The sequence below is a fragment of the Aspergillus fischeri genome, genomic scaffold, assembly GCF_000149645.3.
Source record: "Aspergillus fischeri NRRL 181 1099437636249 genomic scaffold, whole genome shotgun sequence".
NCBI lineage: Eukaryota > Fungi > Ascomycota > Eurotiomycetes > Eurotiales > Aspergillaceae > Aspergillus > Aspergillus fischeri.
Window position 1 is genome coordinate 2680328 of NW_001509770.1, and position 25475 is coordinate 2705802.

Here is a 25475-nt window from a genome sequence, read left to right on the forward strand (position 1 = left end):
GAAGAAATCCTCTCGTCTGGTCTTTTCTCCGAAAGCACAATATGGGGTCTGCCCAAACAGTAATCAGCCACCAGTTGCTTCGCGATAGAAAGCTATGCTTCGGCTTGCTCCAGCAGTAGCAAATCCTTCAGACCTCCCAGTCTTTGGTAGCCATTTGGCGCTCCAAACCGCCTTCTCCGTTTCTGAATGAGTTGCGACGCACGACCTTGTATCAATTGACCAGATTTTAACTTTTCCGTCAAATGAGCTTTGCATTAGTTAGCTGTAAATTCTAAAGGGTTTTAAATTAGTCATATCAACCGACCTGCTCAACAGGTACTCCCCTGTATGGCTCCAAGAGAGAGAAAGAATCCAGGCTGAGTGACCCGAGAGATTTGCAACCTGCTCTCCAGATGAAGTGTCATAAAGCACAATCACCCTTGAATCTCCAGCGGCAGCAAGAAGCTTCCCTCCAGGAGAGAATGCCACAGTCCGTACTGGCTTGACCAGACCTGCAGGATATCAGACAATCTCACTCCTAATCTTTCAGTTCTGAGATGGAAAAAGAAATACCTGACAAGCTGAATGGCATTCGCCCAGTTTCTGTACTGAAGATGTAGACACTACCGTTCTCATGCCCACTGGCAATAAGGCGGCCATCCACAGACTGCAGAGCTCGCATGAGCATCTCCACTGACAAGGGGGCAGGTTGAACTTACCATGTCCAAGCAAGTGCCAAAACTACCCTTGGTTTCGTAGTCTCGAATCAACTCGCCGCTAGCATGGAGATCCCATACTCTGATGTGTCCATCCTGGGTGACACCAGCGAGGTATTGTCCGTCATCTGACAAAGCTACAGCCCAGGTACCAGCTGCACCTGCCATGTTTCCTATTGACCCATCAGTAACATATCGAAGTTGTTAAGTCTTTAAGTTATGAAACGAGTTTGGTAGATCGACAAGAACTTGGATCGTGATACCTGAAGCAGCGTCGTCCTTGGACCAAGTTCCCTCGTGGCAGGCCCAGACATTGATCTCTCCACCAAAGCCTACACTGACTGCTCTGGAGCCTTTCCCATTTGTCACTATATGGTGACAGCCGACTTTGTGGGCACCATCAATGGATTGCACCAACGGGAAATCAGGATCTGTTGTAGAATGAATCTTGAGCGCAGTTGCGCCAGAAGCCGACAGGATTTGTGTATCAGTTACAGCTAGTGAGAAGATATCAAGAGGATGGGCTGCATCCCGCATAAACTACAGTTAATAAAATTCAGACCAGGAAAGGAGTGAAAGTGTCAATCTTCATACTGACCATTGTCCGCGGAACCCCACGACAGGTATTGTTTCGACTATGTATGTTCAGATGTGCTGGGACTGCCATGACAATTCTCTTTTAGGGTCTTACCATGTTTAATCTATCTGAGTCATGGGGGACACTTGAATAGTCTTGTGTCTACTCTTTGATTGAAAAGAATGTTTGAATTGGTGAAGCTCGATAAATTGGGTATGGTGGCTGATACTCTGTAAGTGGTGGGTGGTCGTGGGAAAATAACCTAGATAAGGTAGGTATTTGCTGGTGAGATCATGGGTGCGAGCGGCCACGAGTCCCACCATCCCCATACACTTCAGTGCAGTAAGCACTCTTTTTTACCATGTGGAGATTCCAAGAGGCTGAGAGTTGAGTGCGACGCAATTATCGGTTTTGAAGGTTTCAATGATAACTATACACTAGCAAAGCAAGAGAAAATGGGAAACAAAATTTGTACAATGGCTCTCCAACCAAACCAGACGCCGAATGCCATGCAGCATACCCTATATCCCAGCTGTATAAAAGTACACGTCTCTCGATACCTCAGATCTATCATCCTTGATTTTCATGATTCAGTTTGCACGGCTCACTGTCCTCTCAGACCACCGTTGTATTCCACTCATGCCGTCTGGGTGTGCTTCCATTGCTTCTTAATGTCTAACCAGGAAACAACTCATCAGAGTCACGATAGACCAACGTATTCAATGGGCAAGGACATACCTTCAACGCAGTGTGGACATAAAACATGAGCACGCTTCATTCGACCGCATCCAGAACAAGTGTTGAGGTTTTTGAGGTCTTTTAAGGCCTTGCCAGCCATCTGCCTATGACGCTTTTTCATGTGGGATGTCTTCTTTTTGGGTACAGCACGCAGGACGGAATCCCAGATGCCGGAAAAGATGCCGGGAAGGTTCAATGATAGGGCTGCAGGTCTCAGTAGTCGATGGGGGAGGATTGGAGAACTCTGTAGAGACCGCGACCACCGTCCTGCAGCGGAGGGGGATAGAGGTTCCGAGGATAGAAGCACGCGAGGGAACATGTATGACGAGATGGCGGATTGAAACATTCGTAAGGTCATTTTCTTGGTATTGGTAGTGCCCGTCGGACCGAAAGACAGAATGGCGGAATTGACACGGCCTTTACGTTGCTTTCCCTGTTTAAGATCGCAAGAATTTTGGACTTGTCGGAATTCTGAAGCTTTTCCCAGCAGACCAGTGGTTTGCTGTGTTTGGATCCGGAGATGCACTAGTCCTCATATGGTATAGAGGCCCCCTGAGTTGTGACAACAATTAAGGGGGTTCCATAAGGTAGTCTTCTACTCCAACTAGAAACTCCAGACTGGCATTCTTGGGGTCCATTCAGAATACCGGTTGATTTCATACGGAGCTTTCTTGGTCGATTTTTGTTCGTTCTATCTTGGCCTGTCCTCATCCAAATATTTCAGCTTTCCATTGCTCAAATCCTTAGTTTGATTTGGAAGCCATAACCAACGAGAGCACTGTTCTCAAGATGGCCACCACAGCCAATTCGAATTCGACCAACCCAGCCACTGTTTTTCCTCGCAGTCATGTTGGCTTTGACAGTATCACATCTCAGATTGAGCGGAAGCTCTTGAAGCGTGGCTTTCAGTTCAATGTGATGTGTGTTGGTACGTGGGCGGCAACTGTCCAGTTGTTCCTTGAACGAACTCGCATTGACTCTGTCCTTTACTCTACCAATAGGCCAAACAGGTCTTGGAAAGTCTACTCTGATCAACACCATCTTTGCTTCCCATTTGATCGATTCTAAGGGTCGTCTGACGCCCAACGAACCCGTTCGATCGACCACAGAGATCCAGACTGTCTCCCACAGTGCGTTGGTTCCGATAAGATCTTCGACAGGAACGCCTTGCTAACTGTTGTTTGCTAGTCATCGAGGAGAATGGTGTACGCCTGAGGTTGAACATTGTCGACACCCCGGGATACGGCGATCAAGTCAACAATGATAGATGGTATAGATATAACCTACCTGCTCTTCGATGACCAAGCTGATTGTGCCATAGTTGGGACCCCATCGTGAAATACATCAAGGATCAGCACTCAGCATACCTTCGAAAGGAGCTTACTGCTCAGCGTGACCGCTATATCCAGGATACCCGTATCCATTGCTGCTTGTTCTTCATTCAGCCGTCTGGCCATGCGTGAGTCTGGACCATAAAAGTTATCGATGGCTCAATCTTGCTGACTCTGCAAATGTAGTCTCAAACCCATTGACATTGTCGTCTTGAAGAAGCTCTCAGATGTTGTCAATGTCGTTCCAGTAATCGCCAAGGCAGACTCGCTCACTCTCGAGGAACGCCAGGCGTTCAAGGAGCGCATCAAGGAAGAATTCGCTTTCCACAATCTGAAGATGTACCCCTATGATAATGACGAACTTGATGACGAAGAGCGTGCGGTTAATGCCCAAATCAAGGTCAGACCTTCTCTACCCGTGCCGCTTGTATTCCCTGCCCGCCTGACTCTAACCCTCCCTTAGGACATTATTCCATTCGCCGTCGTCGGCAGTGAGAGAACTATTGTCGTTAATGGTCAACAAGTTCGCGGCCGACAAAACCGCTGGGGTGTGATCAATGTGGAAGACGAAACCCACTGCGAATTTGTTTATTTGAGAAACTTTCTCACTCGCACTCACCTCCAAGACCTGATTGAAACGACAAGCCAGATTCACTACGAGACTTTCCGTGCGAAACAGCTTCTGGCCTTGAAGGAGAGCAGCGCTGCGGGGGCACATTCTGCTGGCAGCCGGCCTATTAGCCCTTCTGCCGACCGGGAACTCAGTCGCAACTCGCAACGGATGACTATGAACGGCTATTAGGTGCTCTTAGAGAGTGTGTCTCAGAATCAGTCTAATAGCTCCGGCTGGCCATGGTCTATAAACATACTGCAATCATTTCCGGTTCACGCCCAAACTGCGATAAGGGACCCCTTCTCTTCCTCCATTGCCTTCTCATTCGGCAACTTCCATTTTACTCTAGCAGCCTTTTACAGATATCCTTTTCAGCCCTCATATTGTTCATCAGGCCTTGTTCTCTTTTTTAGTTTTGCTTTATCTTCTCCTCTCCGTTCAAGAGAGTGACTGGGTCTACCACCTTTCCTAGATTTGTCGTCTCCAGAAGGAAAAGAGACTAACATTCGAATTGTTAGTATAGTCTTGATGTTCATGTAATTAATCTCTCTTATGTTCGTCGATGGCGAAAGGACCTCCTTTATTATGGGTTTCTGTGGGCCGAAGTTTCCAAGGCAGATGATGCATTGTTCCAGTATCGCAACCGACAGTATCTACGGATGCTGAGGTATACAGCAGCGCTGATTGAAATAAAACACGCTAAGACATTCCCAATAAATCATTGACGCGCTCCAAAGTTACCACCGTCGACAATCCAATCCCGCAGCTCCCTATAGGCCTTCTCTAGGTCATCGTTCACGACGGTCTTATCATGAGAGCCAGGCTGCGCAGCATATTCCAATTCGTTTTTAGCTTGGGCAAGGCGTTTCTGCAGCAAAGTTAGATTTCCAGCGGGACAGTCTGGCGAGTTGGGGGAGTGAAGGAATGTGGAGGACACCCATACCGTCAAGCTCTCCTCAGTCTCGGTTGCTCTCCCACGCAGTCTTTTCTCTAGTTCTTCAATGGACGGGGGCGCTAGAAATAAGAATCGGGCATCAAGATCGGTGCGCTTGACTTGCTTCACGCCCTATTGCAATTCAGTCGTCAGCTGTTGTCTCGGTTGAACTAAAATCCATTCGATGATGGATTTCCCTCTCCTTCTCTGGTCATATCAATTCACGTTGCAGGACTATTATTACCTCCATCTCAATGTCGAGAACGCAGATCTTGCCCTTCTGCGCAACATCCTTCACTGCCTGCACAGTAGTGCCGTAGTAATTGCCGCCAAACTGCGCATGCTCGATAAAGGCATTCTTGCTCACGAGATCCAGGAAATCTTCTTTAGTTGTGAAGTAATACTCGCGTCCATTTACTTCCCCGGGACGGGGAGCTCGAGTGGTATCTGAATTACAACAGACACGTTCAGCGCAATTCCACCAAAAGAAACGGTACGTAGGCAGATTTAGTGAGGGTTGGCAAGGGGTTAGACTTACGAGACACTGATAAATCGAAAGTATCGGGGTATTCAGCGAAAAGTCTCTTGAGCAAAGTAGACTTTCCAGTCCCAGAGGGACCCGATACCACCACTGGACGGAACCTTTGCGCTGCTGGATTGGTCAGTTAACAGCGACGAGGAATACGACGATAGGTGTTGGAACGAGAGGTCGTACCAGCCCCGGTAGCCATTGTCAAGCTGGAGTACCAAGAAATCAAAGAGGGGCGTGTATCAGTCAACTTCCCAGCTGTACGAGAGCTGAATAGGCGAAGCATAGGCCAAACATGTGCAGAAAAAGCCAACAACGGCTTGTCCGCTCAATAACAAAGTCCCCCACTATGGTGGCAGAAAGAAAGCGGTGGGCAAGTTTGTTCGATGCAAAAGTCGCAAACATGCGGACGATTTCAGCATTATTACTACGAAGCAAGTCTAGAATGGAAAAGAAGAGAAGATCAAAGGTAGTCGGCAAGCATAAGTGAATGTGGAACTCGATAAGAACCGGCTTATCATAGAGAAGATGCTAGTTTTCTATACGGTTCAAGACAGAGCCACCCTTGCAACTCTTCAGGGTTTCGGCGAGTCTTGATTCCCACTAGCCTGTGACTCCTGCTCTAGGAAATTGGACCAGAGTTCGGCCAGAGACTCTTTGCTCGGGTTCCCGTGGTCCAAGAAATCTGTGGCTAAGGTAGGTGTGCTGGGTGTACGGTGCATGGATATACTCGGTATTTTTAGCTTGCCGGCGGTACTTGATGTTCCTGGGCGTGCAAGGCCTGCTTGCTCGCGCTGCTCTGTCGTCAAGTGTTAGTGTCATTCACAGTTCGCACGATGGGGTATGCATGATGTCTTCGCATACCGTCCGTCCACCCCAGGAGAGCTGCGATAAGCTGCAGTATTTGAAACTTTTTCGGATCTGACCGATCAAGGGCGAGAAATTGCAACAAATGGTTTGTAACGATGTGCCTAGGTAACTTTAGTAAATAAATCAGCAGTGCGGCAGGCCTCAAATTCTGACTCACCTATCGACATTATCCTCAGCTCTGCCTTTCTTGAGGAATCGTAAAGCTTTGGTGAGATGGTCGTTCAATGTCACTGCCTCGTGTCTTAACTTGCCGATCAGGAGGTTCTTCTCCTTAACTTCTTTTTCAAACGGTTTTACCCTTTCAAGCTCCTTCTGAGCAGCCTGAAGAGCTTTCTCGGCCTCAAAAGCTTTCGCCTCGGCGCCTTGGAGAGTCCGCCTAAGCTCCTCAAGCTGAGTGTTTGAGCTTTCCACGAGGTCACGGAGTTCTTGTTTCCGAGCTAGAAGTAGTCAGCCTCGAAATCAGCCAGAAGCGCCCATATACACAGAATATGCTCTACCTGATTGAATCTCTTGCAAAGCACGTTGTAAACCGTCCACAGTGGCTATCTGAGAATCACGCTCGGAAGCGACTTTCTCATACGAGTCCTTAAGAGCGACCAGCTGCTCTTCAAGGTCGATGACCTTTTCACCTAGGCTCTCTCTTATGGATCGCTCCTCCATAGCGAGGATCTCCCAGTTATGCATGGCTTCTTTTGCTTGCTCGAACTCGGACTGCAGATATGATTCTTGTTCCAAAAGCTCCTCCTTCTCTTTTAACCAATTCTGCTGGGATAGGTTACTTCGACTTCTCAGTGTAACAATTTCATTTGACTTCCGCTCGTTATCTTGGGTGAGTTCTGCCAGCTCCGAGGTTTTCGCGTCCAAGGTATCTCTCAAGCTTGAATTTTTTTGCTCGAGCTCCTCGATCTTGGAGTTGGCTTGCGCAAGTTCTTCCTATGGGGTTGCTTAGCTCACGCGCTAGGTCAAGGTCCTTGAGATAAAGTCTTCAACATACAGCATCTTCTTTGAGCCTTTCGCCCAGCTGCGCTTTGATGGTGTTCACTCTTTCCAGGAGCTTCTGAAACTGTGTCTCTGCGTGCTCCTTCTTGGTTTCGGCGTCGTCCAATTTCTGTTGAAGAGCTTCCATCTCTGCGCTGTGTTTGAGCTGTATTTCCTCCAAAGATTTGCGCATGTCTGTGACTTCGGCGCGGAGAGAGTCTCGATCTCGAACAAGAGCGTCAAACCGGTCCGACGAGGGCGGCCCTGGATCTTCAGATTCTTTGCCATGTGCATCATCATAGAATTTCGGATCCGCAGGTCCTTTCGATTGGTTGTACGCGATTTCATTTCTTTCAGAAGCCCCAACAGGCGTAGCCTGAGCTAGCGTAGGTGGCTGTGAGTCCTATTGCTTTGCGTTAGCGAAGATTGTGGCTATCTCGTGGCGGCATCACGAACATCGGGTTCCTGGGTATCAGAAAGATTATCAATTTGTTCACTCGAAGGCCCTTCTTCTTCTCCGTCCTCGAGCTTGACATGGGCTTCCTTGTTTTTTGCAGTGCCCTTGTTCTTCTTGTTCTTTTTCGACTTGACGGCTGCTGCTGAGTCGTCAGCGTGATTTCTGGGCAGAAATCTTGAATATTATTTATTAATTCGAACCAACCAGCAACCTACCTTCGGGCATCTTGTGTAAATGTGGTTCAAGGAAGCTTCGGTGCGATGGTAATTGCTCAGACGGCTGGCGCTACTCTGGGTACCACGTCCAGGGTACTCCGTATACCTGTCAACACCACTAGCGCGGTTGCACTTGTTCGAGCCAAGTCCGCATCCTAGTAGTTACGACGTCCAGGACGAGCCCACTCTAGTACTGTGGCAAGCACTTATCGATGAATGCAGGTAATGAAGCATTACAATTACATTTTCTATTTCTACGCTAAGTGTTACAAAAGGTGAACTTGCGTTCTAGGGATGTAAACAGAAAATGTGTCTTAAAGCGGCTCCGCGCAATGCATCTATGCCAGTATGCGTTCCAATCTCGACTCTGGTAGTGCGGTGCACCAGCAGCCACTGTCCATAGGAGCCATGTTTCGTTAGATTGTCATAGACAGTATCGGTCCAACGTTGAGAAAGCCTGGGCGACAATCACACATATGATTAATGTGATTCCATACTCATCTCCTGCCGAGAGCTCATTTGCCTCGAGGAGCCTCAACTTCTAAGGGAAGAAGAGACTACAGTAGCTCTTGTTCAACTGAGTGGTCGGCATGAATTTTGATACTTAGCAGATTTCATTCACATAAAGTCATCCAGGAAGTCCGAGTCTCGATCCTGATTGCTGGTTGCCTGCATGTTCTCTTCACTGAACAGGTCATCGTAGGCATGCTCTTTCTGCCATTTGAGCTGTTCACGTTCCCTCTTTTCCTGCTTTTCCCTGGCACGTTGCTCGTCTCTTGCTCTTCGTTCTTCCTTTTGCTTTTTCTTCAGAAATTCCTCCTTCTCTGCGCGAAGATCCGGAAATCTCTCCTCGCGAGTCTTGTTGAGCCGATTGACAATTGCATTTTCTCGCTGTCGAACGTAGACTTTTCGGACCATTTTGGGGTTGTGGAATGAGACCTGTCCAGTCGCCATCGACCCGTCTTTCAGCAAATTTGACCATGGCGTGTAAATCACTGTGATGTTATCCTTCTTGTTGCCTGCACCGCCGATAAGCTTTAACTCCCACTCTTATATTCTGTCACATGAACAGAAGTGCTTCAGGGCTGACCTTCAATGGAATTGGCTTTGGTGAGCTGGGCACAGTCTTCTAGGAGCGGTTGTGGGATCTGCTCCCATGTTTCACCATCGCGAAGGCGCAGGTAAACATGGGCACTCGATAGATTATCGACATGGAACTGGGTACTCCATAAGTACAAGAGTTTTGACTTCGTTGTGCTTTGAGTCTTTGGAGTGGGGTGGGAAACAAACCCTGGGATGATAACCATGAGTTAACTCTTAGCACTCAGCGCAATGGTGAGGATATAGGTGATGGTTAGCGGTACCAGACATCCTTCTCTAGGCCATATTTGATGAGATCCTCATCTAATAGCAGGGACTTTTAGATCTTGGGCACGTTTCGCAGAGTCGAAGAATGGCCGTCATACTTTCAAATTTGTCTTTTCCGACATAAATAAAGGCAGCAGGTTTGACCACATTAGAGGTAAAGTAGTACACCATCTTGCCGTTTTGCCTTCTTAGCTAACAGAACAACTATGAAAGAATCTTTCTCTTAATGCAACGTCGATAAGCGCTTGTGGATAAATTCAGTAAGAAATAGTGGGGTGGGATTTTCTAGGTTTGGTAACTTTTTAGGAATTTCAAGGTGGAGAAATCTACTACGTACGTACTATCTACCTCTTTCATCATAGTACGTGCCATTTCATAGGGTAGTCGGTTTACTTGTCGTTCTACTTTTAGATTGACTCCCCTTCTTAGTTTATATATGAGATCTTATGGCTTCAGTGATATAACTCAGCGTTGGACTTGATATAAGTACTGGTATTAGGAACGCGTAAGCTTAAGCTTGTAAAGTCTTTCTAACGATGACGCATAGCCAGGTAGGTAGGTAGTTGCGGTAAATGTGCTATCATTGATAGTAATAGTAGGAGACAAGTTAATAACTACCTCTAAATATGGAATCCGGCTAAGTATCATTGAGAAGCAAGTCCGATCGGAGCTCAGTGAAACAGATTGTCTTAGGATCATTTCCACCATAAAGGTACCTTAATACAATAATGTACAACAGTAGGTACGCTGATGTACAGCTCTGCCTTCATCGGCACGGACGGCACCATTGGGGATACTCTGAACCTTTCCGTCATCAAACTGTCAAATAATCATTTGGATCGTTTCAGGCCTCCAAACCGATTCTATATACTGCCCACTCATGCATGTTCAGTTGTGCAAACTTACAAAAGTCCTCCGCGTATGCACACATCATACCACACTCCGGCCTGCCGAATCCCAAATTGCCCTGGGCCCTGATCATAATTGTTTTACAAGACCCGCAAGGCTTCATGGCTCGGTGGAAAACCATACCTGGAATCGGATATCAAGCCGCATATAACTATCTACCTGAAACTGGATCCGAAGTGAGAACGCTGATCGAATAGTAATCTGTACTCCCGTTCTGATAGTAATCGACGCGACTAGATACATAATAATTCTGATTATTATGGAACAGAGTACGCTCACCTACATAAATACGCACCATATCGAGAATATAAATCCTCGCTACTTCGTGCACCGGAAGAGACAGCTTAATTCGGACAACACCAGGTATTCCGGTACACCTGGCTGCCAGATTCTGAGCTAAGAACCAGCATGCACAGCACGGAGTGCTTTCCTTCCCGGTGGGGGGGGATTGACATGTAATTATATTATGGCTATATCATTATATTCAAACAGTCGCGATGGCAACAATGTGAAGTTCCAGCGCAAGTGAGAGAGGGGTGAGAGAGGGGGATGATTCATTATCTTCCCCGAGCAGGACAGGAAGGCCAGCCCACCGCATTGGAACTACCAGTCTCATGACAGTCAGTCTCGAGTGGCATTATCACTGATTATCGGGCGATATCGCATTCATATATACTTTTGCTTCTTGCTTCTTTGCCCTTCAGCCCCTTTTTATCTTGATTTTCGCAGCGCGGAGAAATTCATAAGATATCCTTGTTATCCTTGTCGGGTTCCTGAGGCCGGCAGAGTGGAAGTTTATTACCTACAAATTGCCTTTGAAAGGACTATCTACACCATCTTATGTCATAGGACATGGATACTTGCATGGAGAAGTAGCAGGTATGCCCCTGCAACCATCAATTACAGAATACTCAGTGAGGGAAAGCTGAGGAATCTGGCACATGCATTGCCCAAATTCTACCCGCTTCCTTGTCCTCCCAGGCTGGAACAATGACAGGACCTCCGAGACACCCCTTGACTGCATGGGGGGTATTTGATTCATACTACGGACTACCTAGCCACAATGGACAACCACGAGATTGAATGCAATCTCCGAAATCAGAAGTTTGAACCAAGTGCGATCATGAGAGTCATTCAATTGCCTAGCTCTCCGTCGACCATACAGGGAAATCAGGTATCTGTTTCGCGTAAGCGCCAACCATTTAGGGATTACCCCCCGATACTCAAACCACAATTTGTGTGTATCCTGTAAGATAGGGAGTAGTCCGTTCATACCCCGAGTGCCCGAGTCTCGGGTTCACGACGGTCACTTTCCGCTGCAAGTAGTTTTTTTTTGTCCGTGGTCATAGCAGTACTTAACTACTGGCCGAGCAGAAGGAGCTGATTTCAGTGATGGTCGCCAGATAGCAAATCCACAAGATGCAAACCGTGAGTGGGTCGATATATGATTCGTCGATTGACAGGGAGAAAAACCGTTACGCCAACTCGACAAGGAATCGATTAGTGTTGGAATCAGTCTCAGGCAGTCGGGCTACGGCGATAGATCCGGAGTACAGTTAGACCAAGTGACTTACATACCACTACCTGAACCTAGTTAGTCAAGTCTGTTCGTTTGTGGCATCTCTGCTACAGAGGTCTACAGCCTACAGCGGGTATGCCCGTACCAAGACTCCACCTGCCACATGGTCGTCGTTATTGAATTATGAACACTTGAAAACAGAACAAACTGCTTTTGAGAGTCCTATCACGCGCTAAAGGATCTCTAGGCTCTGTCTAGACTTCCATCACTGTATCTTCTGCAATCGCAATCGGCTGTTGCATCAACTGATTTGTCAGATTTCGAACATACGCGTTGCGAATGGCTCGCGTGCGAAAGTGCGAGATCGCTTGTAGGACGTATGAACAAAGGAAAAGACAAAAGAAACGGCGGATCTTCCAAAGGCCAACAACATGTAGCCGTTCCCGAGACTCTCAATCCCCTGTAGGAGATTCGATCCACGATTGCTCTCCCTTCTCCACCCTGGCTGCATTAATTTGACAGATTTGAGGGGGGTTCCCTCGAGTACGCATTTCGCCAGGGATTTCGATCGATATATTTTAAATTTCTGAAAATAGTCTGTCGCTGCTCTCTGGTGCTTTTTTCTCCTGCTCCTTTCCCCTTTCCCTTCGTCTGTTCTATTCTCTTCCACTCTGTTTGTTCCCTCTGTCAATTCTCTGAATTGGTAACCCAGCTACTTGCCGGCGTTTCTATTTCCCTCGAAACGCCCACACGCAAACAGCCCTAGATATCGCCCCAGGTGTCAAGAATCATCACTCTCAAACAGTGACAAATGGCCAATTCCGCAACTCCTGCAGATCGTTCCAACGTCCGCCAAGCACTGGAGCGTGCCCGTAACTGCGAGCCAGATGCTGTTGATCGAAACACGAGCGCTATACTCGAGACTGCCATCGCGGATCTGTGGCAGAGGATACAGGATGCGCCGGATAGCTATGTGCTGAACGGGGACGAATTTGCATTATTCAACTATTTCCGTGTCAGATATCGCGATAACCGGATTGCCCAGTTGGCAGTGGAACGGTTCTGGAACAATTACCGTGGGAACAGCGCAGGCAGTGATGGAGGTAAGACATAGCACTTGCTGTTGTACAAATGGCACCTGGTTTTCAGCGACATGTGGGAAAACCACAGTGTCTTTTTTGCGTCCTCCGAGGCCATCGTCTTGACCAAGAGGACCACACGCTTCGGTTGCATGTCAAGCCTGACCCTCCATTACTCTCAAAGGCTCAAGAGTGAAATCTGACCATCAAAAATCAGCGCTTCTGGGGGCTGCTGGCTGTGAAATTTGAGCTGTAATCCGCGGGTCCAGGGTTACTGGTTGACCATGCCTAGCTGGCAACTGTACCTGCGAAACGAGAATTGGGAGCGCTGGACGAAATAACTTCCGTTGGCCGATATTGCCGGGGTTAAACCAGCATTGGGAAATCCATCATGTCTTCTCCATGTGCCTGTGGAGAGGTCAGCAGGGATGGCGGTCCTCTATATGTGCTGAGATAATTTTTCTTTGCCGGATGACCTTAATCACTTTCATGATCTTCGGTTCACGCTCAGCACCATACTTCGACTGAACCCAATTCCTCTACAAACATTCGGATTTGACTCGATGCAGCTGTGCTGCGAGGTTTTTCGAGTCGGGAGCGGCATTGACCCTCTCATGATATATCTGCAAAATGATCGAAGTATAATAATTCCATTTCTTTTACATATCAGGTCTTGGACTCGGACTACCACTGCTCAGGCTGGGTCAACCTGTTCGCCAAAATGATTCGTTGGGCTTGGGCCACGGATACCTTCTTTTGCCTCCTCAGTTCATTCAATATGTTGATCATGCCAGTGAACTACTGGTCATATAGATACCAGGTGATCAATTCGCACTCTTAGGAACAGTTATCTGCACAGACTGTGACATCATCCTCTATAATTGTCATGACCTAGTTAGGTCGATCAGAGTATCATGACCTACCGAGTCAACTTTTGCATGGAGCTTAGTGGTTGCAGATGGGCTGGTCAAAGCTACTGTTGGTTATAGTTCAATGGACAGAACAGCCTTTCAACACGAAAATACATGATTGGCCCATACTGCATTAGGAGATGCAAAAGAGCAACCTAGCTTGATAAACATGTAGGTAGACACAAAATTAATCTACTACCATCTGTATCCACTAGTAACTACCACTGTAAGACCGGGCCGGATTCCAAAAGGCTGAAATTACAGCGAGATGCCTTCATCACGCGCATCTGGACCTATATAGTAGATCACAGGGTAGAGTCCTTACAACCACAGACAAGTTGCTCACTTATGTTACTTGACAATTGTACACATGGCATGGGGAAGAATGACACGCAATTTGAAGGAATGAACGAGAAAACAAAAAAGTCTTCCAAAGAAGGCTTCCCAGGTCGCGCCCGGAATCGAACCAGGATTGCCAGAATCAGAATCTGGAGTGATAACCATTACACTACGCAACCAGAATATGGTTGCTTTGCAAGAGTTTTCGGTATATGAAACTTCTCAGGAAGAGCGATGGCAAAAAAGAAAAAGTGTAAGGTCGTGCCCGGAATCGAACCAGGATTGCCAGAATCAGAATCTGGAGTGATAACCATTACACTACACAACCATGCTATTTATAATACACCCAGCTTAAAAAACGCTTCATATGGAAACCATATATGGAAGTTTCATCTTGAACCCAATTTGTCAGGTCTACTCCGTAAGTAATGACTAAATCGCAGTCCGAAAATTGTACCTGTTTTTGTTGACTGTGTCCAGTTGTTGCCTTCCATTCCTATGATAAGTAACTATCTAAAGTACTCCGCATGTTAGCAATGGCATTGTTTATAATATGATACTTCGCCGTGTTCATAATATTCGTTGCTGCCTGGTTTTCTTCCGATGTCCATTACTTCTCATTAAACTGCCTTAGCTAATCTGACCATAGCTATCTTTAGCACATGAAGTGTCTAGCTAACAACTAAGCTACCACAGCTGGCCAACCCACCCTCTGGATTCACTGCGGTCACAGCCAGATGTTAAACCATCCTATATCAAAAGATGCAAAGTTGCAAACTTTCTACCTCGAATAACTTATACTAGGCCACATTCGGTGAAAAATGATAGGAAAAAGTATTTAGACATAGTATATCTCTTCTATCTCATATGCGATAAGTCTGGACTAGCTGTATTAATTATATAAGTGCTAGTCAAGGATTACTTATCTCTCAAAAGGGGGTTCTATTCATAGGTAGAGCTAGGATATTGTGTGCATTTAGTGGTGTAAGAAGTAGTGTTCTAGGCAGCTACGACTCCAACGCCTTACCAAAAGGTTACAATGGTGATTCCCCATGGAATCATCAGGCCTAGATCATGCTTATATACCACTACCTCTCTAGGTTATGTCGAGCCCCATGACATAGACTCGGCGTTTGGTATTAATGGGTTGAGTCACTAGCAGACAGTGGTTGTCTTCTTGGATCTGATAATCTACGGAGGTCCAAAAGCCAGGGTGATGTCAATCATATAATTGGACAATCTGGTAATAGTACTAATTTCCTCTGGCTAAATTGACTGGTGGGTTAGATGCAAAAAAGCCGCGCAGATAATCAAGTCAAGCTACTATCAATGAGGATACAGGCCACACCCTTGTGATGACAAAGTCGGCCGGATCAGTTATCATGAGGCATAAGGAGAGAAAAAAGCGAGCAAAGTATAGCGACATTGACAGAATAGGGAGGGAAAAAAAGGTCGCGCCCGGAATCGAACCAGGATTGCCAGAATCAGAATCTGGAGTGATAACCATTACACTACGCAACCAATTATCTGTGTGCAAATTTTCCCCCTTTAATATAGAAGCAATGGAAATTGGATTATAAGCATTGGAATACTGTCCCACATGTGGTTTTTGGTCGAAGGAACTCTTGTAACGTTGAATACAGGAGATGGTACCTAGTTAAACACGTAGCCTGTACTATACACTAACGGACATCTCTCCAGAATAACCACCCAGACTACCAAATCGCAAATGGCATCAATCACAGGGGCATTGCTGTCCAATAGAAGTGTGACCTAGAGTACTCACGCTTTGAGCGAGACATCAAGGACCTGCATGTGAGATCCTGCGCCACCCAACTGAGGTAAAACCTACTATGATTCGACCATAGGGTCACATCATGCTGGGCTTTCATATATAAGTTCACTGGCTTAACAATGCATTCTGACCTAAAAGAGGCATCATCCTAAGGCCATCGTTTATACTACTATATGGGGGCATGCAGACATCATGGGCTCTCTCTAATAGATACTAGGTTGGTAGTCCTACAATATCCACTAGGACCTTCTAGAACTAGGTACAAGAATGTAGACTACTCCGCATAGAGGTCACACCCTTATGCACCATGACTTGTTAGAAAAGCCACACAGAACCACACATTGATGCCTGTTGAGCATCTTAGCTACAAGCAGAAACGTCTTGCCATTCTTAAAGTTCCGAGTACAGTTGCTTCTATTTCCCTCTAGAGCCCTGGTTACTCTTTCGAGATGCCATGCGCAGCTAGGTAGCTTTACCTTTCCCGTTCATATACTAGGGATTAGTTTAAAAAATTGAAGATCTGCACTTGGGGCCAGATCGACACAAGCCAGGGTTTACGGGTGAATGTAGAGTGAATCACGACAAGCTGGCATGATATTGTAGGTATGGTCCATGGCCCCCGTTTCGCACACTCCGTTCTCCAGAAGCACTTGTGTGATTGCAGATGAACTTGCTCTTATACTTTATATATTTATAATTTTGGACACCGTAGCGTCATTCGGTTGCGTAGTGTAATGGTCATCACTCCAGATTCTGATTCTGGCAATCCTGGTTCGATTCCGGGCGCGACCTTTGTGGCATTATCCATGTGTCCGTATTTGTTTTTTTGGTCAGTCACGCCCGTGCGGCCATGCCTCCAGCATGAAACATTCCAGGATGGCAATAACATGTAGCCATCATTAAAGTCATATATTTAATTTATTTATTTATGTGAAGCAAGTGCCTAACCCTTTAAGCAACTACCAGCTCATAAATAAGTCAGGGCTCTGGGCAGCTAGTCCATAGTATTAATATTATTAGAATATCATAACTGAATCAACAGCACAGGTCATGCTTATATACTACCAACCCTCGGTGCCCCTGGACCTCTCAGGACCCCATGACACGCCTAATGCCTTGGTATCTGCCGGACCATTGTTATGAGAAGATCGTAGTCCACTACGAGGAGTAAGTGGTAGTATTAACCAACCAGCCTATTAATTTGGTCATAGTAGTACTAGTAGGTAGGTATGAGCCGGTTGTAATTTTTCGTAGTACTTTAGACTGGCTCTTAAGCCAATAAGGCAGCTACTCCTCAGCAGTAGCGGGTTGTGTAGTGTAATGGTTATCACTCCAGATTCTGATTCTGGCAATCCTGGTTCGATTCCGGGCACGACCTTCTTCTTCTAATAATCTTTGGATTACAAAAGTTGTCTTTTTGCTCAACTCGCTACCATCATCGGCAACAGATGGGAATTTCCCGCGAACTTTACAGTCCTGTCAGTAAGCTGTTCATGCCTGAACGCCGTCTTCACACACATCTATTCTTTGAAGCCCTGTCGCGAGCCGCAAATGCTTGACGAAAGTAAGGTATACTTCTGTATTACATTTCCAGCGCACTGGCTGCAGCAATGACACGCGTGGCGATCCTGCTGAAGCACAGGGCAAAATGGACCGTATCAACAAGACAAAGAGTAAAAATATCGAGGATCTATAGGCACATTGAAAAAAACGGGACATTTTCGGCATATATTACAAAACCGCGCTCTCTATATATCATTATCATGTCTATTTATTGGCCGGGGACTCAGGGCTGATCAACGGATCAGACGATCCTGAGCTATCATTGGTCTTATCACCGTTGAGCATGTCTGCTGGTGGCTCTGAAATCTTAATTAGCCTAGCCAACAAAGAGATCTTGCATTAGTCACTCACCGGTTCTCGACGATTTCCGCTCCGCAAGGTCCAATTCCTTCACCCTGCCTGCCTCGACCTCCGATCTGCACATTCCCAGAAGAGACTTGGGAAGCCCCATTGACGAAAGGAACGAAACCGAGTCCTTCCATTCGACTTCCTTTCGCTTGTCGTCCCAGTTGAGTTCAGCGCCCATCAAGTCGATGATTCCGGGAAGAGCTTCAAGTGCCGCTTCAGCGTTGAGGAAAGCCAACCTGGTTCTGCGCGCAATGACATCAACTGCAGTTTGAGCATATTCGTGGCGCACGGCATAGCGAACTTCACCGTCAATGAACGGATACAACGCCGAGATACGTCGGCCCCGGAGGGGGAAGCGAGCATCTGTGGGAGCAGACAGAGCTGCAACCTGCCATGCGCGGTCGCCATAAGATTCAGTCAGATGCCTGGCCACGTCAGTCTCGAGGCCGAAGTGCTGAATGAGGTTGATAAAGAGCGTCTTGGAGTATCCATGGGCTCCAATCAAGCGGACTTGGTGGGTCTGGCAGCTACCATCAAGTACGGCACCGTCGGAGACCAAACCACTTCCACCAACACCACTGATGTCCGGAACCTGGGAAACCGCCCGGGGCTTCAGGCCGAACACCTTGATCGCCTCGTCCACGGCTTCCTCGGCCATTTGACGGTACGTGGTCCATTTGCCGCCAGCGCAAGTCAACAACCCAGATGGAGAAACGGAGATTAGATGGTTGCGAACCAAGGCTTCGGAGCTCTTGATTTTAGGATCACGGACCAGCGGGCGGATTCCGGACCAAGCAGCAAGCACATCACTTCGTTCGACATTAATATCTGGGGCCAGGTAGCCGCGAACTTCAGAAAGAATCCAGTTGATGTCCTTCTCAGAAGGTTCGGGCTGGGTCGTGATCTCCGTCGGCTGATCTGTAGTACCGGCTATAGTGTTGCCCTGCCACGGAAGAAAGAAGATGACGCGACCATCGGAAGTAGACGGATCAATGAGGCCCATTTTCGAGGGGCTGTAGTAACCCGGAAGGATGACGTGAACGCCAGCACTGGGAGCTACAATCTCTTTAACATCGGGCTCGTCCATTTTCCGGATTGAATCAGTGAATGGACCAGTGGCGTTGATAATTCCCTTGGCTCTGACTGTGAATTCCTCTGCCTCCTGACCATTCTTTCCCGGAATCAAGTCCTTCACGCGGGCCCCATTCAGCTTTCCTGATTCATCTTTGGTTAAGCCAGTAACCTGCATGTGGTTGACAACTGTGCTTCCGTACAAAGCTGCCGTCATTGCTAGAGACACGTTCATCCGAGAATCATTGTGCGCTCCATCTGCAGGACATTAGCATGTAGCTCACCAAACGCAAGCATCAGATGTGGCGTGGGTTGACACATACCATAGTAAACCATCGCACCGACGAGGTTGTCTCTTCTCAACATGGGGAACGCATCAATGGCTTTGCTCTTGGTGAGAAAATATGAGCTCTCTATCCCTTCAGAGCCGGCCAACCAGTCATAGGCCTTTGTACCGGCCCAGAAGTAAGGCGCTTGCCACCATTTTTGCACTGGCACCATGATAGGAAGCCAACTGGAGAGATGGGGCGCTGTATTCAGAAAGTATTTGCGCTCTCTCAATGCCTCCTTCACAAGTTTATATCTGCGATCAAGCCAAAAACGTTAGTGGCTAATAGAGCCAAGTTGTGGACCTCTGCTGATCATTTTATGGGTGCACTGAGGGCGTCCATACTGATTATAATCCAACTCCCACACGGCCTTCTCGAGATATCGAACTCCGCCGTGTACAAGTTTTGTACTCTTGCTGCTAGTGCCGGCGCTAAAGTCATCTCTTTCCACAACAGCTACTTTCAGACCTCGAGTTGCGGCGTCAAGCGCTATTCCCGAGCCGGTAGCGCCGCCGCCGATAACGAGAAGGTCGTATTCATCATCGTTGCCAGAAGAACTCCGTTTGAGGTCTTCAATCTGCTCTAGCCGCGATTTTATCGCAGGGAAGCTGGGAGGGACAAGCTTCCCTTCATGGTAGCCAGGCGGTGGTACGGCGGGCGCTTCCGAGCCAGGAATATTGCGGGGACGATATGAGATGTAGAGGACACCAGCTCCCGTTGCTGCCGCAGCAGATGTGTAGAGCAGAGGTCTCAGAAACTTGCGGGAATGACGAGCGGCCATAATATGTGAATGGATCTATGGAACCTATATTTCGGCTTGCAGATCGGCAGTCGAGAATGATCGGTAGTTGCGACTTGGTCCAATGCGCGAGATCAAACTTCTGATTCGCTTAGATAGATGGATTAGTTGGCAGGTCACAGCAAAAAAAGGGCGTCAGAGTAAGTATGCAGGGTCGCAAAATGAAGTGTATAAAGTACGGCTGTACAGGGCTAGCAACGGGGTTGGTAGTGGGGAAATGGTGCACAAGCGATGACGAAACCAGACACTTAAGAGTGGATATGAATAAGAGGGCATTGTAGAAGGGGATTACAGACTGCAATACATACCTATACTATAAAATTAGGAACTGTAAGTTGGGCGGTGGGGGAAGAGGAGAGCGGGAGAGGAAGGCTCAAGAGAGAAGAGGTATAAAGAAGATGATGGGATAGATTGAGACTTTGACAATATATAACGGTAATAGATACTCCGTCTCCTTGACCATAAGTACCTTACCTGTTCGAATGCCAGTAACGTAGGCGGTGAGATTTTTGAAAAGCTAACTGGAAGGAACCAGTATTCGGGCCTAGGGACAAGAACTACGGAGTACTACGCTAATAATAAATCTCACGAGCCTTCCAGGTAAATAGCACCTATTAATTGATAATATAATATAGGTAATAAAACGCAGAATAATAAAAAAAGAAACCTACAAGAAAACAATAACAACGACAGAATGAAATGACTACTTTAAGGTACCCTGCCTACTTATGGTATGCACCACGAAGGGCAAGCACCTCAACCTCTGGAAGGTACGTACTTTAGGTAGAGTAAAAGTCGGCCTACCTGTCATTAGCAATAAAAGTGTTGGATTTTGTGCAACGAGGTGCTCCGGGTAACTTTCTCTTTTCCGAATGCGTCACAAACGGAGCATGAGTTACCTAAAAATGAAAGATCCCGCGGGTACCTTACCTTACCTACGTAGTTTCCACTGGCCAGTCGCCAGTCGCCACAGCCCATAACAGGAATTATGGATTGGACTGGAGGAATGATCAAAGACAGAATGGGGGTGGACCACAATGACGGTGTCAATGCGCATATCAGTATTGTCCCACCAATTAGAATCTCGGCAGTCCCCGGCGTGGGTAGAGCTAATCCACTAATTCGGACGTCGTTCCCGAGATGATTGCCGGCATGTGACCAGCAAAGTTTTGTGGTCTACTTCGTAGTTAGCTGATCGACTAGGCTAGACTATGTACCTTAGGAGACTGACGGACTACTGGATACCTTTTACGGAGCACTAATCTCCTAGCTTAATTGTCCTGGAGGTGGTAGATAGTTGCTAACTTACGATGACCAGATAGTTTCCTCTGCTATCTGTGCTATGTAGGGCTGTCTTCTTCTTTTCTTCTCTTTCTCTTCGGTCCTCCCTCCAACCACCATCGATATGCACCACTTGGGAAAGATGATAGTGAAGAAAGCCTATGCTGGCCATGCAGTAGTTCTTTGTACGGTTCTGGGATATTTTGGCAATGATACGTTCAGACAATCCGTAGTGTACTATTGGTACAAAACCCTTATGGAGACGGATGAGCTCAGAGACTTCGATCAAATCACAAGACCATCATGTTTCCGGTTCCTCTGATCGACAAGGGGTGAAAAGTAAGGACAGTCTGTGACTCTGTGGGCGAAGGCTCAATAGCCTTCATCATTGAACTTGTCCCATAGATAGCTAGTATTATTATCCAAGCTCGTCCACTTCTTCGAATTCGATTAGCAGGTTGGGGTTTAGCGGCAAATGTACTTGGAGTGGATACGGAGTACTCCGTACTCCGTAGAGGTACGTTGACCTGGAATTCTGAGTGTGGTGGGGATGATTATTATATCATATCCAGATCCGGTTTCAGACATCTGAATAGTAAAATGTCATACCTAACTCATAACTCATAAGATGCCCCGGTTCAGCAAGATTCCTGTCCTCTGTCGGGAATACCCCAATAGACAAGAAATCGAGGTAGCAATAATAAGTTTAAACGGGAAGATACGGGCCAACTTCCAATATTTCAAATTTCTCGACTCGATGATGAGTATCATCTATCTACCCTTGAAGTCGAACCAAACCACCAAGAAAAGAGTTATTGATAATGGAATATCAATATTAGCTCCTAAGGGTTCCTTCATTGACACGAGAAAAAGCCGTGAATAGTAATGCTCCCCATTCATTCCGGTCTCAATTCCAAAATAAGGCAGGTCTGGCTTCCCTTCAGCTTCTAAATTTTTTTAATGCCTTAACTCAATCAATGGTGATTTGACGATAAGTGAAGAAGATTGAAGGCTCTGTCTCTGTAGGCCACCGTGCCGTGCCCTACGACCCACCATACCTATGATTAAAAAGAAGGTAAGTACGGAATATCCCACTCCCTACTTTAGTACTTCATAGTTCGTACAGAGTATTGTGTAGAATGAGTCTAGATAGTCCAGACTCGAGACCTACAATAATCCTAACTAAGATGTCCCTAGCCGGGAAAGCACCAACAACCTTATCTTAATGACCTCGGTCATGTGTGCGTGAGGCCTAAAGGGTTCCTGACTATTTTTCCGCCAATCATTTGGACCACAGAAGCCATGCATTCATACTTCGATTCTCTTGAGGAGGTCTATCAAGAGTACGGAGTACTCTCTACTCTGTCACAAATCACAACCATCTTTTCACATGGTTCCTGAAGATTGCCATCGTGATATTCAATTTCTTGGCTCGGTAGAGTGCATCTAGTAGCATGTCACCTTCCCTAGCACCCTACGGGTGCTTGTTTTTGGGCGTGTGGTTTTTCTACTTGCATGCGCTTGTGCCCTCAATTCGAGGAACACCTGCGTTCAAACGAGCACGGCGACGTTCTCAACATTTTGACATATGTCGATGGCCTTGATTCGGGGAAGTGGACTTATGAGTTCCTGGAGGCTCGGAATTTATGTAGAGGGTACGCATGAGTTATTGATTGTTGATTCGTTGCCTACCAATGGAGTTGAAAATATGGCGGAATTGTTCCGGAGGCGGAATCCCTCGGCAACACCAACCATCCCACACACGCAACGAATGAAGCCCTGCAGTGCATTATTGAGACTTGGGCATGCGACCCCCGGCTTCTGTCTGGCTAGAAAATGCGGGGTGAGAATCGATGTGCGTTGACTGTCACATACATTAGAGGGAGCGGAAATGTTCCTCTCTCAGGAAGGGGTATGAGACCAAACAGTTCAGTTGCAGGAGCCAGACGTCTGCCCTATATTACATCTGTGGTGAGACGGGCATTCCCCTCTATTAACTTCCAATCATGGTCAAATGAGTTTCTGTTGGACTTTACTTCATCATGGCGATAGCAGCAGCAGTGTCCTCATTGCAACAAAACGTCCTTCGACACCCTCTCCAGTCTCTGGCCGTAACAGCACTGGTTGTACCGATAATTTATATCGTCATAAATGAGTTTATTCGTGCATCTGCTCGCGTACCAGGATTCAAGGGTCCCCGCGGTCTCCCTTTGATCGGAAACCTGGCACAAATTCGCAAAAATGCGGCCGAACAGTACCGTATATGGTCAAAGACCTACGGGCCCGTCTACCAAATTCAACTGGGTAATATACCCGTCATAGTCGTCAACTCGGCTGCCGCAGCAAAGATACTCTTCGGCCAAAATGCGCAAGCCGTCAGCTCGAGACCCGAGTTCTATACTTTTCACAGAGTAAGTGAAAGATCATATCCTGCCTTCCCTAACTTGGTCGCTCCGAGATCCTGGAGTAACGTCTCGAATAGATTGTTTCGAACACCGCTGGAACGACAATCGGAACTTCTCCCTATAGTGAGTCTCTGAAAAGGAGAAGAAAGGGCGCTGCATCGGCTCTCAACCGACCATCGGTCGAGTCGTACGTGTCACACTTGGATGTGGAGACAAAGGCGTTTGTGGCAGAGCTTCTTAAATATGGAAATGGCGGAAAGACACCTGTGGATCCTATGGCAATGATCCAGCGTCTCAGTCTGAGTTTATCCTTGACGCTTAATTGGGGAGTGCGAGTGGCATCACAAGAGGAAGATCTGTTCGATGAGATTACGCATGTGGAGGAGGAGATCAGCAAATTTAGGAGCACCACGGGCAATTTGCAGGACTACATTCCCCTCTTGCGGCTGAACCCCTTCAGCACCAACTCGAGGAAAGCAAAAGAGATGAGAGACCGGCGTGACAGATATCTTAATGCGCTTAACCGGGACCTGGATGACCGGATGGAGAAAGGCATTCACAAGCCTTGCATTCAAGCCAACGTTATTCTCGACAAGGAAGCAAAATTGAATAAAGAAGAACTCATCTCTATCAGCTTGACCATGCTCTCCGGAGGCCTTGACACTATTACCACACTCGTGGCTTGGAGTTTTTGTCTACTGTCTCGTCGCCCTGATATCCAGAAGAAGGCGGCACAAGCGATCCAAGACATGTTCAGCCAGGATGAGCCCTTGTGCGATGCCCAAGATGACCAGAAGTGCGCATACGTCGCTGCACTCGTGAGGGAATGCCTGAGGTCCGAGATCCCTTTTTAATTAACCTTCGGTTTTCTCGTCCGGCCTGAAAATTCTGACTGAGAATCTACAGATATTATACCGTCCTCCGTCTTGCGCTTCCGCGGACCTCTATCAAAGACATCACTTATGACGGCAAGGTTATTCCGAAGGGCACGGTCTTCTTTCTGAATTCTTGGGCTTGTAATATGGGTAGGAGCTCGCTCATTATTATTATTGTTATTATTATTTATTTATTTATTTTTTATTTATTTTTTTTTTTTTTTTGGCCTTGGCTGTTGACGCTGACGAGTACGCACTAGACCCCGAAGTTTGGAGCGATCCCGAGGAATTCAGACCGGAGAGATGGTTTGAACAACCAGATGCACCCATGCTGACCTATGGCATCGGCTATCGCATGTGCGCCGGCTCACTACTCGCTAACCGTGAATTGTACCTGGTCTTCATGCGCACTCTAAACAGTTTCTATATCGAACCACATGACGACGTTGACTGGCACCCCATTAATGGGAACTCGGACCCCACAAGTCTGGTCGCGATTCCCAAGAAGTACAAGGTCCGCTTTGTTCCAAAAAATGAGCAAGCCCTTACACAAGCCTTGGCTTAACGGCACCAGGCGGCGTTGTTATATTTCCTTGCGAGTCTAAACTCCTTTGGCCAACGGAAAACAGTGGCCCTGAATGTAGAAGCATATAGGGACATGTTCATCTACTCCTGCGATCAAGTGGTTCTTCTAAATATAAGTAACAGACTGGGAAATGATATCCCTAACATGATTCCTTCCCGATGTTGTCTGGCTAGACGCCCTTTATTTTGTTTGCACCAGTCTTTTTCTCCATCAGTTAAGCTTTATATGATTATACTGACTATAGCGTGTACGCAAGTTTCGAAGTGCTGAGGTGTGCGTGGGGGTAGCAGTAATTTATATATCATCTCATCGTCACCTCTCTTGCAGAAGTTGATGAAGAATATTGTCCAGGGGGATCGAA

At 47.0% G+C, this 25475-nt stretch overlaps 9 protein-coding genes and 5 non-coding genes across 14 annotated transcripts, besides 3 other annotated features; 5 read left to right on the forward strand and 9 right to left on the reverse strand.

Annotated features, from left to right (window-relative positions):
• Positions 1-63: 63 nt before the first annotated feature.
• Positions 64-1232, reverse strand: NFIA_016790 (SKI complex subunit WD repeat protein SKI8; the record flags this gene model as incomplete). The annotated part of the gene is made up of 5 exons (XM_001264879.1): positions 64-247; positions 305-491; positions 553-646; positions 699-868; positions 959-1232. The coding sequence occupies 5 exons, from the start codon at positions 1230-1232 to the stop codon at positions 64-66; spliced, it is 909 nt and encodes a 302-aa protein (XP_001264880.1).
• Positions 1233-1909: 677 nt separating this feature from the next.
• On the reverse strand, positions 1910-2329 carry NFIA_016800 (mitochondrial 54S ribosomal protein bL32m; the record flags this gene model as incomplete). Its single annotated transcript, XM_001264880.1, has 2 exons — positions 1910-1947; positions 2011-2329. The coding sequence occupies 2 exons, from the start codon at positions 2327-2329 to the stop codon at positions 1910-1912; spliced, it is 357 nt and encodes a 118-aa protein (XP_001264881.1).
• A 470-nt stretch (positions 2330-2799) lies between these two features.
• On the forward strand, positions 2800-4143 carry aspD (septin aspD; the record flags this gene model as incomplete). Its single annotated transcript, XM_001264881.1, has 6 exons — positions 2800-2938; positions 3012-3140; positions 3199-3280; positions 3332-3469; positions 3528-3741; positions 3805-4143. 6 exons carry the CDS (start codon positions 2800-2802, stop codon positions 4141-4143), a joined length of 1041 nt encoding a protein of 346 aa, XP_001264882.1.
• Positions 4144-4672: 529 nt separating this feature from the next.
• Positions 4673-5703, reverse strand: NFIA_016820 (guanylate kinase; the record flags this gene model as incomplete). Its single annotated transcript, XM_001264882.1, has 5 exons — positions 4673-4822; positions 4898-5020; positions 5133-5335; positions 5427-5537; positions 5604-5703. The coding sequence occupies 5 exons, from the start codon at positions 5701-5703 to the stop codon at positions 4673-4675; spliced, it is 687 nt and encodes a 228-aa protein (XP_001264883.1).
• A 289-nt stretch (positions 5704-5992) lies between these two features.
• NFIA_016830 (putative Golgi matrix protein) lies at positions 5993-7947 on the reverse strand (the record flags this gene model as incomplete). The annotated part of the gene is made up of 7 exons (XM_001264883.1): positions 5993-6216; positions 6282-6388; positions 6445-6724; positions 6785-7220; positions 7282-7668; positions 7722-7858; positions 7938-7947. 7 exons carry the CDS (start codon positions 7945-7947, stop codon positions 5993-5995), a joined length of 1581 nt encoding a protein of 526 aa, XP_001264884.1.
• Positions 7948-8555: 608 nt separating this feature from the next.
• NFIA_016840 (putative DUF814 domain protein) lies at positions 8556-9476 on the reverse strand (the record flags this gene model as incomplete). The annotated part of the gene is made up of 4 exons (XM_001264884.1): positions 8556-8956; positions 9028-9131; positions 9302-9341; positions 9404-9476. The coding sequence occupies 4 exons, from the start codon at positions 9474-9476 to the stop codon at positions 8556-8558; spliced, it is 618 nt and encodes a 205-aa protein (XP_001264885.1).
• A 3068-nt stretch (positions 9477-12544) lies between these two features.
• NFIA_016850 (uncharacterized protein) lies at positions 12545-13008 on the forward strand (the record flags this gene model as incomplete). Its single annotated transcript, XM_001264885.1, has 2 exons — positions 12545-12836; positions 12926-13008. 2 exons carry the CDS (start codon positions 12545-12547, stop codon positions 13006-13008), a joined length of 375 nt encoding a protein of 124 aa, XP_001264886.1.
• A 1161-nt stretch (positions 13009-14169) lies between these two features.
• On the reverse strand, positions 14170-14241 carry NFIA_016860. Its single transcript has one exon. It is a non-coding gene; the product is annotated as a tRNA-Gln (tRNA).
• Positions 14242-14318: 77 nt separating this feature from the next.
• Positions 14319-14390, reverse strand: NFIA_016870. Its single transcript has one exon. It is a non-coding gene; the product is annotated as a tRNA-Gln (tRNA).
• A 1121-nt stretch (positions 14391-15511) lies between these two features.
• On the reverse strand, positions 15512-15583 carry NFIA_016880. The gene has a single exon. It is a non-coding gene; the product is annotated as a tRNA-Gln (tRNA).
• Positions 15584-16577: 994 nt separating this feature from the next.
• Positions 16578-16649, forward strand: NFIA_016890. The gene has a single exon. It is a non-coding gene; the product is annotated as a tRNA-Gln (tRNA).
• Positions 16650-17163: 514 nt separating this feature from the next.
• On the forward strand, positions 17164-17235 carry NFIA_016900. The gene has a single exon. It is a non-coding gene; the product is annotated as a tRNA-Gln (tRNA).
• A 389-nt stretch (positions 17236-17624) lies between these two features.
• On the reverse strand, positions 17625-19949 carry NFIA_016910 (glycerol-3-phosphate dehydrogenase GUT2; the record flags this gene model as incomplete). The annotated part of the gene is made up of 4 exons (XM_001264886.1): positions 17625-17719; positions 17772-19097; positions 19163-19422; positions 19513-19949. The coding sequence occupies 4 exons, from the start codon at positions 19947-19949 to the stop codon at positions 17625-17627; spliced, it is 2118 nt and encodes a 705-aa protein (XP_001264887.1).
• A 3341-nt stretch (positions 19950-23290) lies between these two features.
• NFIA_016920 (cytochrome P450) lies at positions 23291-25093 on the forward strand (the record flags this gene model as incomplete). Its single annotated transcript, XM_001264887.1, has 4 exons — positions 23291-23659; positions 23731-24488; positions 24560-24678; positions 24789-25093. 4 exons carry the CDS (start codon positions 23291-23293, stop codon positions 25091-25093), a joined length of 1551 nt encoding a protein of 516 aa, XP_001264888.1.
• Positions 24693-24716: a microsatellite.
• Positions 24712-24739: a microsatellite.
• Positions 24712-24752: a microsatellite.
• Positions 25094-25475: the final 382 nt, after the last annotated feature.